The sequence below is a fragment of the Diaporthe amygdali genome, assembly GCF_026229845.1.
Source record: "Diaporthe amygdali strain CAA958 chromosome Unknown NODE_5_length_1802954_cov_64_987939, whole genome shotgun sequence".
NCBI classification, from domain to species: domain Eukaryota; kingdom Fungi; phylum Ascomycota; class Sordariomycetes; order Diaporthales; family Diaporthaceae; genus Diaporthe; species Diaporthe amygdali.
In genome coordinates this window covers 173891-185914 of record NW_026517025.1, presented here as the reverse complement: position 1 = coordinate 185914, position 12024 = coordinate 173891, and the positions used below count along the sequence as shown (strand labels likewise).

At 52.8% G+C, this 12024-nt stretch overlaps 5 protein-coding genes across 5 annotated transcripts; 3 read left to right on the top strand and 2 right to left on the bottom strand.

The window, feature by feature from the left end:
* Positions 1 to 1162: 1162 nt before the first annotated feature.
* Positions 1163 to 2235, top strand: J7T55_015201 (uncharacterized protein; the record flags this gene model as incomplete). The annotated part of the gene is made up of 4 exons (XM_053139415.1): positions 1163 to 1285; positions 1445 to 1538; positions 1694 to 1911; positions 1984 to 2235. 4 exons carry the CDS (start codon positions 1163 to 1165, stop codon positions 2233 to 2235), a joined length of 687 nt encoding a protein of 228 aa, XP_052996930.1.
* A 105-nt stretch (positions 2236 to 2340) lies between these two features.
* Positions 2341 to 5784, bottom strand: J7T55_015200 (Acid trehalase; the record flags this gene model as incomplete). The annotated part of the gene is made up of 4 exons (XM_053139414.1): positions 2341 to 4924; positions 4986 to 5267; positions 5362 to 5493; positions 5708 to 5784. The coding sequence occupies 4 exons, from the start codon at positions 5782 to 5784 to the stop codon at positions 2341 to 2343; spliced, it is 3075 nt and encodes a 1024-aa protein (XP_052996929.1).
* A 305-nt stretch (positions 5785 to 6089) lies between these two features.
* On the top strand, positions 6090 to 7736 carry J7T55_015199 (cytochrome p450; the record flags this gene model as incomplete). Its single annotated transcript, XM_053139413.1, has 1 exon — positions 6090 to 7736. The coding sequence occupies one exon, from the start codon at positions 6090 to 6092 to the stop codon at positions 7734 to 7736; it is 1647 nt and encodes a 548-aa protein (XP_052996928.1).
* Positions 7737 to 8864: 1128 nt separating this feature from the next.
* Positions 8865 to 10356, bottom strand: J7T55_015198 (uncharacterized protein; the record flags this gene model as incomplete). Its single annotated transcript, XM_053139410.1, has 3 exons — positions 8865 to 8965; positions 9305 to 9744; positions 9806 to 10356. The coding sequence occupies 3 exons, from the start codon at positions 10354 to 10356 to the stop codon at positions 8865 to 8867; spliced, it is 1092 nt and encodes a 363-aa protein (XP_052996927.1).
* Positions 10357 to 10811: 455 nt separating this feature from the next.
* Positions 10812 to 11957, top strand: J7T55_015197 (glyoxylate reductase; the record flags this gene model as incomplete). Its single annotated transcript, XM_053139409.1, has 1 exon — positions 10812 to 11957. One exon carries the CDS (start codon positions 10812 to 10814, stop codon positions 11955 to 11957), a length of 1146 nt encoding a protein of 381 aa, XP_052996926.1.
* Between the last annotated feature and the right edge of the window lie 67 nt (positions 11958 to 12024).

Sequence of the window (12024 nt, the reverse complement as noted above, 5' to 3'; positions counted from 1 at the left end):
CTCGTGAAGTCGGACCCTCTTACCTGACTCTGGGGAAGCGGGACCCCCTTGGCAACTCCAAGATCTGATCATTTATATATAAGGCTCGGCGTTACTCGGCCGTATTAGTATCGTTTTTTGTAACACCGTACAACCTCGTCGTACGTGAGCTGCCGGGATTAGAATGATTATTCAATCTAGTGTCTTTGATTTGCATTCAGATAAGAGGGCGAGGATCTTAAGTAAACATAACGAATTGATGGTAGGATGTTGTCTACATATGTATGGCCGACCTTTCAACAGGTCCTAGCAGTTGGGCAGCTATTTTCATGCTATGTACGAAATAAGAGGGCTTATATTATATTGATATGTTATTGTATCTTGTCGGTCTTGGAAAGGCCAATTATGCGATATAAACACCTGGGGTATCACATTTCGGTACTCCCCGAGAATGCACACGGGCCGATTACAAGTGGAACGAGCCTATCTGCCACTTCTACCCCACGAGCCCACATATCAAAGGACTTACGGTGTGGGGATCGTATTGATCTTACCCACTGGCCTCAAGCGAAAACTGTAGGAGCTTGTCATAATGCTTGTTTGTTTCTTGAAGGACATTGGATGAACTGGGGGCTTTTATGGGGCCAAAACAGGAAGCGCGCGCCCGGCCTATCTAACTCAGACCGGGCGACCTCCGGACACTAGCGGAGGTACTACGGCACGTGTACGGTCCCTGGGATCCCAAATCCGTGTAGTAAGGCGGTATCTCTACAAACATGGCAGGAATACCTAGAGGTCGGACGGAGGGTGAAAGATGCCGCGTGCCACTCACAGTGGATCACAGGAAAATGCGGCATTTAAACGGACTCCTGCTACGTGTGGCTATGTCAACTTGCTGTGTTTGATTGGTTTACTATAGCATCGTTATCAGAAAACAGTCTTACCTGCCGAAAGGCCCCGACGTCAATACCTTTGTGAAACTACGCAATCATAGCCCGAAACAGCAACTGAATCTTCCACGAATATCGTACTTGGCAATCTGTAAATATGCCTATACGCATTCTATGTCTGCACGGCAGGGGTTCTAACACCGAGGTAGGCAGTTTTGATTGATCTTGATAGCATGTAGCCCAACACCAAAAAACAACTGGCTGATGTTTCGTCGCCCTTGTAGATCTTCCGGATGCAAACGGCAGGCATACGGAGTCTGCTAGAGCCAGAATATGAGTTTGAATTTGTGGAGGGCCGGTGGCCTCACTTAGAGGGGAACTGGTCTCTGCATACAGTCGACTTTTCAAAGTCAAATGTAAGTGTTCAGGGACTTTTTTTTTTTTTTTTTTTTTGGCTGCTGGCTCAGGAGGCCACCTACCCCTTCCGGGAGTGTCTGCTTGTTGAAATGCCGACTCTGGTCTGGATTCAAAGGGAGTGGGTTGCTAAGGATTACCGTGCTAATGTGCGTTTCAAGCTGTATGGGTTCTACAATATGTTGGACATCGAGGATATTCTGGCCACCGAGAACGAGCTGCGTCAGGTCATAGAGGAACATGGTCCATTCGATGGTTTGTTGGGATACTCGTAAGTCGGCGAGAACTCTCTGTTCATCACAGGGATCCAGTACCTGCACAATCAATGTTTTCGTCTCTGGAACTAAGCCTACCTTAATTTAGCCAAGGTGGATCAATGGCTGCTCAAATCGCCATCCGGCTCCTCTTAGAGAACCCATACGCCACACCCCAGGAGTTACCGATCAAATTCCTGGTGCTCATCAACAGCGCCGTGCCGCCTTACATCATGCCGTTGGATGGGGAAGAGGTCACGGACATACCGATTGAAGAGGCGCCAAAGCTGCAGATGCTATTTGATGTCTTCAAAGCGAACCCGGCTGACCACCTGGATAAAGCGCGGCCAGCGAAGCTTTCCAATGGCCGACAGGTACGTACAGAGAGACTACACTTTCTTAGAATGTACAGTACCGACTGATGGTGATGAAAACCACCTTCACAGGTTCTTGCAAATAGCACGCACTACATGACTTTTTTTGACGAGACCTGGGATGGTCATATTCTTTCCATGCCTTCGCTGCACATTACCGGCCTGGGCGATGCCCCAGAATACGGCCAGCAACTGTTTGACATTGCCGAACCAAGTCAAGCGGAGCATATTGGGCATGTCTTCGGGCACGACTTTCCACGAGGGCTTGATATGAACAAGACCATTGCCAGGTCGATCAGGGCAATGGTGGAGAAAGCTCTGTAGAATTGTGGATATAGGAACTTCTCATGGCGGCTTCGGTGTATGTAACTACAACGCATCCAGTACATAAGTATTCGATATCCCAGAACACCTCAGCCATGCCTAATCTCAAAACTGGGTTTCGTGGGAATCTGCGGCCAGGAGCACAAACTCAGCAACCGTTGCCCCAGCACCATCATCTGTCCAGGATCCGGTGACCTCGAGTTTCGCAAATGCACCACTCCATATTGCGCTAGTGAGCTGGATGGTGGTAATGTTGCCAACATATCTCACCACCGGCGAGTCCGGAACCCATGGCTTCGTGATGCTGATGTCTTCCTCCGCAAGCACAATGGCAGGCTCGAAATCCGAGCTATTCGAAACCGACACCTTGGCATGTTTTGGCGGTCGCATAGCGAAGTCCAGCTGAATAGCCTCCAGCAGCCGCGGCGCCTGCGAAGATCCAATGTCCACTACAAGTGCGGCTGTAACATTACTTGCATCGGACTGCCAAAAGGTGCCTCCGTATCCATCCGTTGCTGCAAACGCTAGCTCGCCATGCGTCGAGCTTGCGCTGTGACACTGCAATATGTTGCCCGGCACAGCGACCTCCGTATCATACAACCTATTCTCTACGACCGCAGTGTCATTAATGCGCAAGAATACCGTCCGCGCGTCGGGGTCGTTCACGTCTCGACCGATGGTAACGGGCATATCCTCCTTACCATACTGGTCTGGCACCAGACCGTCGAAGTGGGATGCATCGTGCCGCGTGATCGAAGTATGCGTGCGGTTCATGCGGAAACTGACGACGGCGCCGTTGTAGAACTGGATGTGTGGCTTGAAGTTGCGGAGCTGGGGAGGGAGGGATGGGTTGATCAGCAGGTTCCGGTGCGTGACGCGCAGGCCGAGGAAGCCCGCCGTGAATATCTGCAGGAGGCCGCCGTGGCCGGTGAGGAACGGAAACGCTGGGTTGATGGCGTTCCCCGTCAGGGGATCCGGGATGCCGGGCTCGTCGTCTTGCTGTTCGGAATACTGGTACCATGGGCCGCGGATGTATGGCTGGAATGATTTGACTAGATATGTCCAGAATGCGCACCCTGAGGTGGCTAGGGAGTTGGCTACGATGGCATACATACTCCACGTCATGGCTGGGCCGTGCGGATCCGTCCGGACCGCGTAGAAGTCCATAGCAGCTCGGTACTTGGCGAGTGAGAAATTCCGCTTGTAGTCGTAGGGATAGTGGGACAGGATGACGTCTGCCTGCTTGGGGAAGACATCGTTCGTCATGCCCTGGAACTCGAGAACGACATCATCCTCCGAAGTGGGTATGGACATGTGCTCCAGCTGGTCAAGCCAGTCTGGCTCGAGTGGGATGCCTCGTGCATGGCGAGCCTCCGAGGCGAGTTGTAGAAGAGTGCTGACTGCAGTCCCAGTGAATGAACCGTCTGCGATCCACATGTAGTACTCGTCAGCATCGGCCATCACGTCAATGCCCCAGTGACCAGTGTCCTCTCGTCGTGTAAGAACATCGCTTAGACCTAAGGCTACGCCGTCGATCACGTCTACCGCCCCGTGCTGGTCAAACCAGTTCCTGTCGCCGCTCGTGTTCCGACCCATGGTCATACTCAACGCAATGTCGGCGTTGAGGTGATACTGGTACATGATGCAGGGCGCAGACATGTTGTAGCATTGTCCATGTCGACCGCTTGTCCACGCATAAAGCATGCTTCCTGCTTTCAGGCCGTGCCTTTCGGTGTTCTTCCGAGACTGCTCTGCCCGGTTGATACGATACAGCGGGAATTGTCTTGCCAACTTGGGATGCACTCCCTGGATGGCGGGAGCCACGAAGAGATCAGCGTCCCAGAAAATCTTGCCTCCGTACGTTTGGGAGACTAGACCACCCACGGCGAGAGAATTGCACGCAATGCAAGTGCTTGGGTTCTCATCACGCGTCGGACTCCACGGAATGAGACTCGTATAAAGATAGTAAGCGGAAGAGATGGCTGTGATCTGTAAAGCTTCTACTACGTCGTCGCCTGTTGGGAGCGATCCTGTCACCGGATCTCTGAAATCAGCGACGAAGTCTGCACTCATGAGTCTGCCCACTTCAGCGCTGTGCTCCTCGCGTAGAATACTATATCCGCGGTTCATAGCAGACGACACAACGTCCGATACCACCGTCTCTGTGTCCGACCCATAATGCTCTGACGAGGCAATACCTGCGTACTTGTAGACCGTTGCGGACTGTGAGCCGGATTGAAACCCATACCGCTGCGTCGAGGAGACGGACTCGGACTCGGTCTTAGATGAATTGGCTGCCCCCGAATTTTCTAGGTCATTGAAGACCGAAACGAAGTCGCTGGAGTATTCGTCCTTGTCTTCAAGGCACAATAACTCGTCCCCAACCGTCGATGACAGCACGTACGCCATGACATGGTCAAGTCCATCTGGTGAAACAGCAGAAACGATCTGACTGCTGGTCAGATTCACCCACGTCTTGACGGTTGTCGTGCGCAAAGCTGACTGGTTGTCCAGTCTATCAATGATATGTACGTCGTCGAGGCCCTGCTCGCTGGAGACGACCAGTTTCACAGCTGCCAGACGTCGTTCGGCCAGCGACGCCAAAGATTCGTAAGATACCAGTACCTTCCGGCCCTCTGCACACTTTGGAGGATTCCAGACATATGACCATGTGAGTATTCCTGTCTTACTTGTAGGACGTCCCGAGTCAGCCCCATCTTCTGCCTGCTGGTGCACACATGCTTGCTTACAAAGACAGCGTTGACTCGAATTCAGTGATCTCGAATACGTTTACGTCTCCATCAAGGACACTGCCACATGCCTCGACGAGCAAATCGGTGAAGTGCGGCACACCGGAGATGAAACTCTCGCCCAGCTCCCCGGGCTCAAGCGTGCTGGGTCGACTGCCCCAGAATCCCGTGACCGTGGCGAACGTTCTTCGAGGACTGCTATAAGACGGCCATCCTTCGGAATCATTTCGACGGCTGCGCTCATAGAACGGCCCCAAAGAACCTTGTGCGAGGCCAAAATAGCTGTTCACAACATAGCAAGTGCGTTATCAGCTCATGTGTCAGCACGATAGAAGGAAACGGCATCATCAGCAGCCATGATAATGGGAAGTCATACCCGTTGGACTGCGGTAGCCACGCAGTAAATACCCCTGGCAGCGGCTTGGTGGATTTCAAAGTCCACGTAGCATCATCCCAGGACACCCAGTCTGCCTTGATATCAAACGTCGAGCTCGAGCTCGGTGCTCCTCTTGCTACGCCCAAAGAGCATACACTGGCTAAGACTAACGCTGGGAGGTTCATGGCAGGCATTCGAGATCTGACGAACCTAGCGTTGGGTCCAAAGTGTGAAGGTGCCCTCTACCTCGAATGAATCATCTCTGTCAAAGACGGCGCCAGTGTGGTCCGTAATCAGACTATGATGGTTTGGCTGGCAACAGCCGACCATTAGACCCCCACAAGACCTGACACGGGACCAGCAGATCTGGACCCGCCTGATTGAGACGGAGCCGACAGGGTCGGTGACTCGTGAGGGCTCCATGAGAGCCAGGTGGGTTGAAATTCCCTCAGTCCACCTCTGGGGAAACAGCTGAGCTAGGCAGGGAGGCTCCCGGTTCTCATGGTTGGGTTGTCGCACCTTGTTGTGGGCTACTTTCCGTGTAATGCCCTGCTTGAGCACATCTTCAACCCGCCAGTTGGGCGTTTGGACTTGCGCGTGTGGCTACCGTTGCCACAGTTCAGCTGATAGGAAGATATAAAGTATTACACTCATCTTCTGCTCTCCTGCCTGTCGACTATCTGCGTTTTCTGCCAGATATCGACGAGTCAAGTCGAACTCCCGCCACAATGCAAATCGCAGAATGGCACGTACCGCCGCAGGTACTCGTTCTGACGGTCGTCTTGATTGTATACCTAGTCTACAATTATTTGATCTTTCCAACTCCTCGTTCAATTGCCAAATTAAAGTTTCTTAATGGCTCGCCCGGCGAATGGGCGCCCTATCTTCGGGCACTCTACCGGAACACGTTGGATCTGAAGAAGACGCTTCACCTGCACCACACACAGCACAAAGATGAGACCGTTCGCGTTCCAATCCTAGGTCCAGGCCAAGACAAGTTGATCCTGCTGCCCTCCTCCCAGAGGAAATGGCTTGTCGATCAGCCCGAGTCTATCGTGAGCATGCACGAGCAGACCACCCAGCATTTCCAGTGGAATTACGGCACCGTCTATCCTACGCGAGATCACAATGCAGTGCCCATCCACATCATATCTACCAAGCTCACGCGGGAGATCGGCAACCTGATCCCAGCCCTCTCGGAGGAGCTGGACCTTGCACTGGCGAAGCACTGGGGCGGCGTCGAGGCCGCCTCCAGCAGCAATGAATGGAAGGAGGTGGGCGTTTACGACACACTGAGGCCCATAATTGGTCAGGCAATCAATCGCATCTTCATTGGAGAATCACACTGCCGGAACGAAGCGATCCTCGACACCGGCTTTGGGTATGCACAAGCCATACCGTTGGCGGCGAATATGCTCTGGCTGATTCCGGACCCCCTGCGCCGTCTTCTGGCGCCTTTGGTAACCCTTCCATGCCGCTGGTATGAGAGAAAATGGTTTAAGCTCACCCTCGGCGAGGTCCGCAAAAGATTAGCCGCCAGAGGCCACCTGCAGCATGGCAAGGGATCGGAGGCAGATGCTGGGGATTACAAGGGGGAAGCAGACAAAAATGACTTTTTGAGCTGGCTCATCACCTATGGAGAATCCCAGGGCGACCCGTACCTCTTGGACCCAGAAGTCCTTTCAGCGCGGATCTTGCTCCTCAATGCTTTCGCACTGCACACCAATGTCTTCGCCATCGTGCACTTGGTCCTCGACATTGTCGGTTCCGGCGCCGATCAAGGTTCAAAAAACGTTGCTGAACTCCGTCAAGAAATCAGCGAGGTTCGCGCCGCCCACAGCGATGACGAAGGATGGAACAAGCGGTCGCTAGCCCAACTTGAAAAGCTGGATAGCTGCTTCCGGGAAAGCCAGCGCATGAACACAATCCTGAGCTTGGGGCCCTTGCGCATCGTGGGAAAGAACGGCGTCACGACGCCTTCTGGCGTCCAGGTGCCACGGGGCTATCAACTTGGCATTCCAGCATACTCAATCCACTTTGATGAGGATGTCTACGGATCTGACGCGGGGGCTTTCAAGCCGTTTCGCTTCTACAACAGAAGGAAGAACGCGCAGGAAACTGGCGATAACTTGAAGGGGGCGAGGCAGGCATGGGCGACCACGTCCGCCGACTACTTATCCTTTGGGGCTGGCTTGAATAGCTGTCCTGGACGATTCTTTGCTTCTGGAATGTTGAAGGTATTGATGGCGAATATCCTGTTGAGGTATGATTTCGAGTTTCAAGAGAAAAGACCAGACAATCTGTGGTTTGGAACGAATCACATTCCGCCGATGGACGCAAAGATTAGAATCAGGAGGAGACAACAAGAGGTGTAAGAGCAGGCTAGTACAGTTTTTGTTTTCGTCGAAGAATACCAATTTATCAAAACAACGTGGGCATCCGCACAGAATCTCACGCGTCCACAAATTGGAAGCGCCTCGATTTTAAATTGCAAACGTGAACTTGATTGTGTGCATCGAGGATCTCGGGAGGTCAACTTTTGTATAAGCATGCTATCTCAACGGAATATTCAAGTTTTGAGACCTAGAATCTCCTGTCCGGGATTTCCAGAGGCTTGTGCATTTTGAATTTGTAAGGTCTTCTTTCCATGCCAAAGCTCTCTATCCATGAAACTTTGACACTTTAGCAAGATCTACCACACAGTTTTGCCTCCCGAAGTCGAGATACACATCAATTCCCAAATATTCTACCCGAGGCCCTATATACGCATCGTCCAAATTGAAGCCAGTCTGGACCACAAGCACGTTATTTGTTAGGGCATGTGTCGAGGCTCCGTATCCGCTTGCCTGAATAAACGTATACAAAGCGTGGGATGTGCGCCATTGCGGGCTTCCGATTCCCATGAACACTATTCCATTTAACGCCTGCTACCCTTTCCCCCCAGCTGTAACAACCCCTCAGCTGTACTGTAACAGCATTGCGGCCCGAGTCGGCCCGAGTCGTATGTCTCAGGGTGGCGGACCACTGTATTGGTGCTGTCACATGGGGAAACGAAGGTCACGCTTCTATGTAAAAGGTGATCGAGATCTACAAGATTTATGTTGACTCGTGTAACGACAGGTACTATGCCAGCCAGGGTGGAAGCGATCCACCTAAAGTGGTCCTCGACCTCAGACCAGTCAGCTGATGATGGCCGATTGTATAGTAGTTGCATTTGATAAAATTTTTGTTCAAACGCCAGAAGCGCACTCAGCGGTGTATTGAAGTCTTGACTCAAGATAAACGCTAGCTTACTTATTTTGGCATCGCAAGGGTGCATTACAAACCTGAAAACACCAAAATGGGCGTTTATCACTGGCCACGCCGGAGAATCCCCGGAAAATCACCCCGGGGATGAGGGGCGCATCCCCCGACCAGCCGTCGGGCAACACACTATTCGCGTCGTAGCGCATGCTGATCCGGAGCTGCGGCTCTGCTTCGTGCCAGATGTCCGTGCCGTACGATTATGACTGGTAAGAGGTTTCCAGGCTGCTCTCGTCTACGCAGTTGGGAAAGTACACCAACGTCTGCAGGTACGTGCTGCAGGTCGACGTCGGGAACGTAGCTGCGTCCTTGTCAGCCAGTGCGTTGTCATCCCGCACAACCACTCGACCCGAGCATCGGCGTCTATGCTATCGGACGATTAGGCGTCTGCGAAACTGGCTTTCATCTACAGGGGAGACTCTGGATACAGTAATTTTTAGAATTTTGTACGAACCTAGTAATAGCTCTCTTTAGAGTCAAAGTTTTGGGATTCAAGAAGATGTGTGAGCAAGAAAACAGAAATGCGTGACAGAGAGCGGGCTCTACTGCAGTATGTATTATCAGCATGCGTCTCGATTTTCGAGGAATCTTAAAGTCAGCCTTTTATAGGCCTGGATGCTCTCCAGGAGCTCGCTCATACGAACGCACTCGTCTTTGCCATGGGCTGCCAAAATCGATCCTGGGCCGTACAGCACCTTTTTATGGGATCCTTTCAGCCTCGGAACATCGGTGCCATATGCCACTGGAGCTGCATCGAAACCCTCAATGTCCCAGTCAAGAAGAGTCTCGGGATATTGAAAAAGCATATTGAGCTGGACATCACTTGATCTGGAGTGTGCTGCGACCACATCGGCAATCTTCTTTGTGATCCATGGCAAGTTTGCGGCCACCCTTACACCACAAAGCGCTTTTGCAGATGGCGCCACAATATTATATCCTTCTCCACCCTCTATCTTTCCAATGTTCAGAGTCGAGGGCCCTAGCAGGTCTGATGATGGCCACTCAACAGCCGAGAGGTCGTTGAGGACATGCAGTAGCGCCCCTATTGCACTCTTTCCGAGATGTGGGTAGCCAGAGTGGCTGCTCCCACCAACCGCAATGTCAGCCGTGATATAGACGTAAGCACTTGAGGGACACATACCAAGAAATGCCTTTGGCAACAACTTCGAAAACGACGTGTCCCTTGTGCCCCTTGGCGAGCTTGCCCTCCGTCGGCTCGCCAAAGATGCCAGCTTCCCACTCCAGGCCCATGAGGTTGGCAGCAATCATGCCCGGACCTCCTTTCTCCTCGCCTACGACGAACAAGAAGCTGATATCCCCACCTGTCTCATTAAGCTTGCCCTCTGCCCGCAACTCCTCGATCGCAAATATCTGTGCGACCAGAGGACCAAGATCATCGCAGGCGCCGCGGCCGCGGATCACATCGTCCTCGATACTGAATGGGATGTGGGGCGGCACGGTATCCATGTGCGACGTGAGCAAGACGCGTGCTTTGCGCTCTTGTCCCAGGTATGCGTAGACATTGTGTCGAGAAGAGCCTGCGGCTATGGCGATGCGTTCCACAGTGTATCCCAAATCTAGCAGATACTTCTCAAGGAAGATCCCGATCTCGAGTTCTTTCTCGCTCGTGCTGTCGATGTCGATCAGAGACCTGAGGAGTTGGACGACTGGATGGTTAAGCGAGTCAGCCATGATGATGGTGATGACACCGCGGCTTGAATAGTTGAGCCAATGGGATTCGTCTCGACTGGCGTTTTATAGTCCACAGTTCCCGTGAATAAAAGAAAACAAAGGGCCTGCATCTATCCAGAAGGTTCTGACAAGCAATCCTGGATCTTCAAGTTATCGAACAATACTCTACTCGTGTGCGCCACTCCAGGAATCGTGGTCAATGGTATCGGAGCCAAGCTCCGAGGAGCTGCCGGCCCGCAGCCGGATGATACGTCCTTGGATCGGCGCCGCAGCTTATCTCCCGAGATCGAACATAGCGGCACAGCGCAGAAATTACCCGATGACGGCGACAGGGCGAAATATCTGGTTGAGACACACGCACCAAAAAAAGTCTATAGCCAGGATTTGAGGTGTCCCATTGCAAGCAGTATCAGATCTCCTTAGACTCGAGATTGCAGCCCGGGTTTAAAGAAATTATGGGAGATCTAGGGGATGTCGCACAGCTTGATACAGCGGAGCCCAATGAAACGGGCTCAGCGCGCGCGGAAGCCGAGCCTAGGGAGTCGAGGAGGCCCACCGTCCTGTTAGTTCTCGCCGGCGTTCATGGCGACCTTTCCACCCCGGCATGGCAGCGCACCCGGCACAACTTCAATACGATCCAATACGACTGTCCTTCTGTTGACGAGTTCTGCCAGCGTCTCCAGCCCGGTGGCCCGTATAGCAACATCGACGCCATTTTCCGGACCGGCTGGCTCAAATCTGGCCCATACAGCCAACACTTGCTCTTTCGCGGAGAACCATTGTCTCTCTATCCACCCACACTGAGATACATTGGCTGCAGTGGCCACGGCTACGATGCCGCGGACATCGAGGCGCTCACGGCGCGGGGCATCGCCTACGCAAACACACCCAACACCAACACTGAGGCGGTGGCCAACACGGCCTTACACCTGATCCTCAACACGTACCGCTACTTCACCCTGGCCGAGCATCACACCCGCAACGACGAGGGCTGGACCACAGGCAGAGAGGTCGGCGCTATGGCTGTCGATCCGACTGGGCAGGTGCTCGGCGTGGTGGGCATGGGGTGCATCGGGCTAGCCATAGCCAAGAAGGCTGCGGCTGCCCTCGGTATGGAAGTTCACTACCATAACCGGAGAAGGAGGCGTGACGCTGAGGGGGAGATTCTATCACCTGACGGGACGAGGCCCGGAGCAACCTTCCACGACACGTTTGAGAGCCTGCTCGAGGTTGCGGATTGCATCTGCCTGGCGTGTCCCTTGACTGACGACACCAAGCATCTGATCTCTGCCGCGGCGCTTGGTCGGATCAAAGAGAGAAAGATCAGGATTGTGAATATCGCTAGAGGCGGGCTCATCAACGAGGACGATTTGCTGGCGGCGATGGACAGGGACCAGGTTGTCGGTGTTGGGTTGGATGTCCATGCCCACGAGCCGGGAATCAACCCGAAGCTGAAAAACAACTTCAAGGTGACGGTTTTACCACATATTGGAGTAGCTTCCCAGACCAGCTGGAAGAATTTCGATGAGGTGGGCCTAAGAAATTTGAACGACTTCTTTTTTGGCGACAAGAGGAAAGTGACAAGCGTTAATAAAGTATAGATCATATGGAAAACTTTGCTGTGAACCGTTACTTGTGTAGTTATGGGTTATATGTTTCGAATGCATC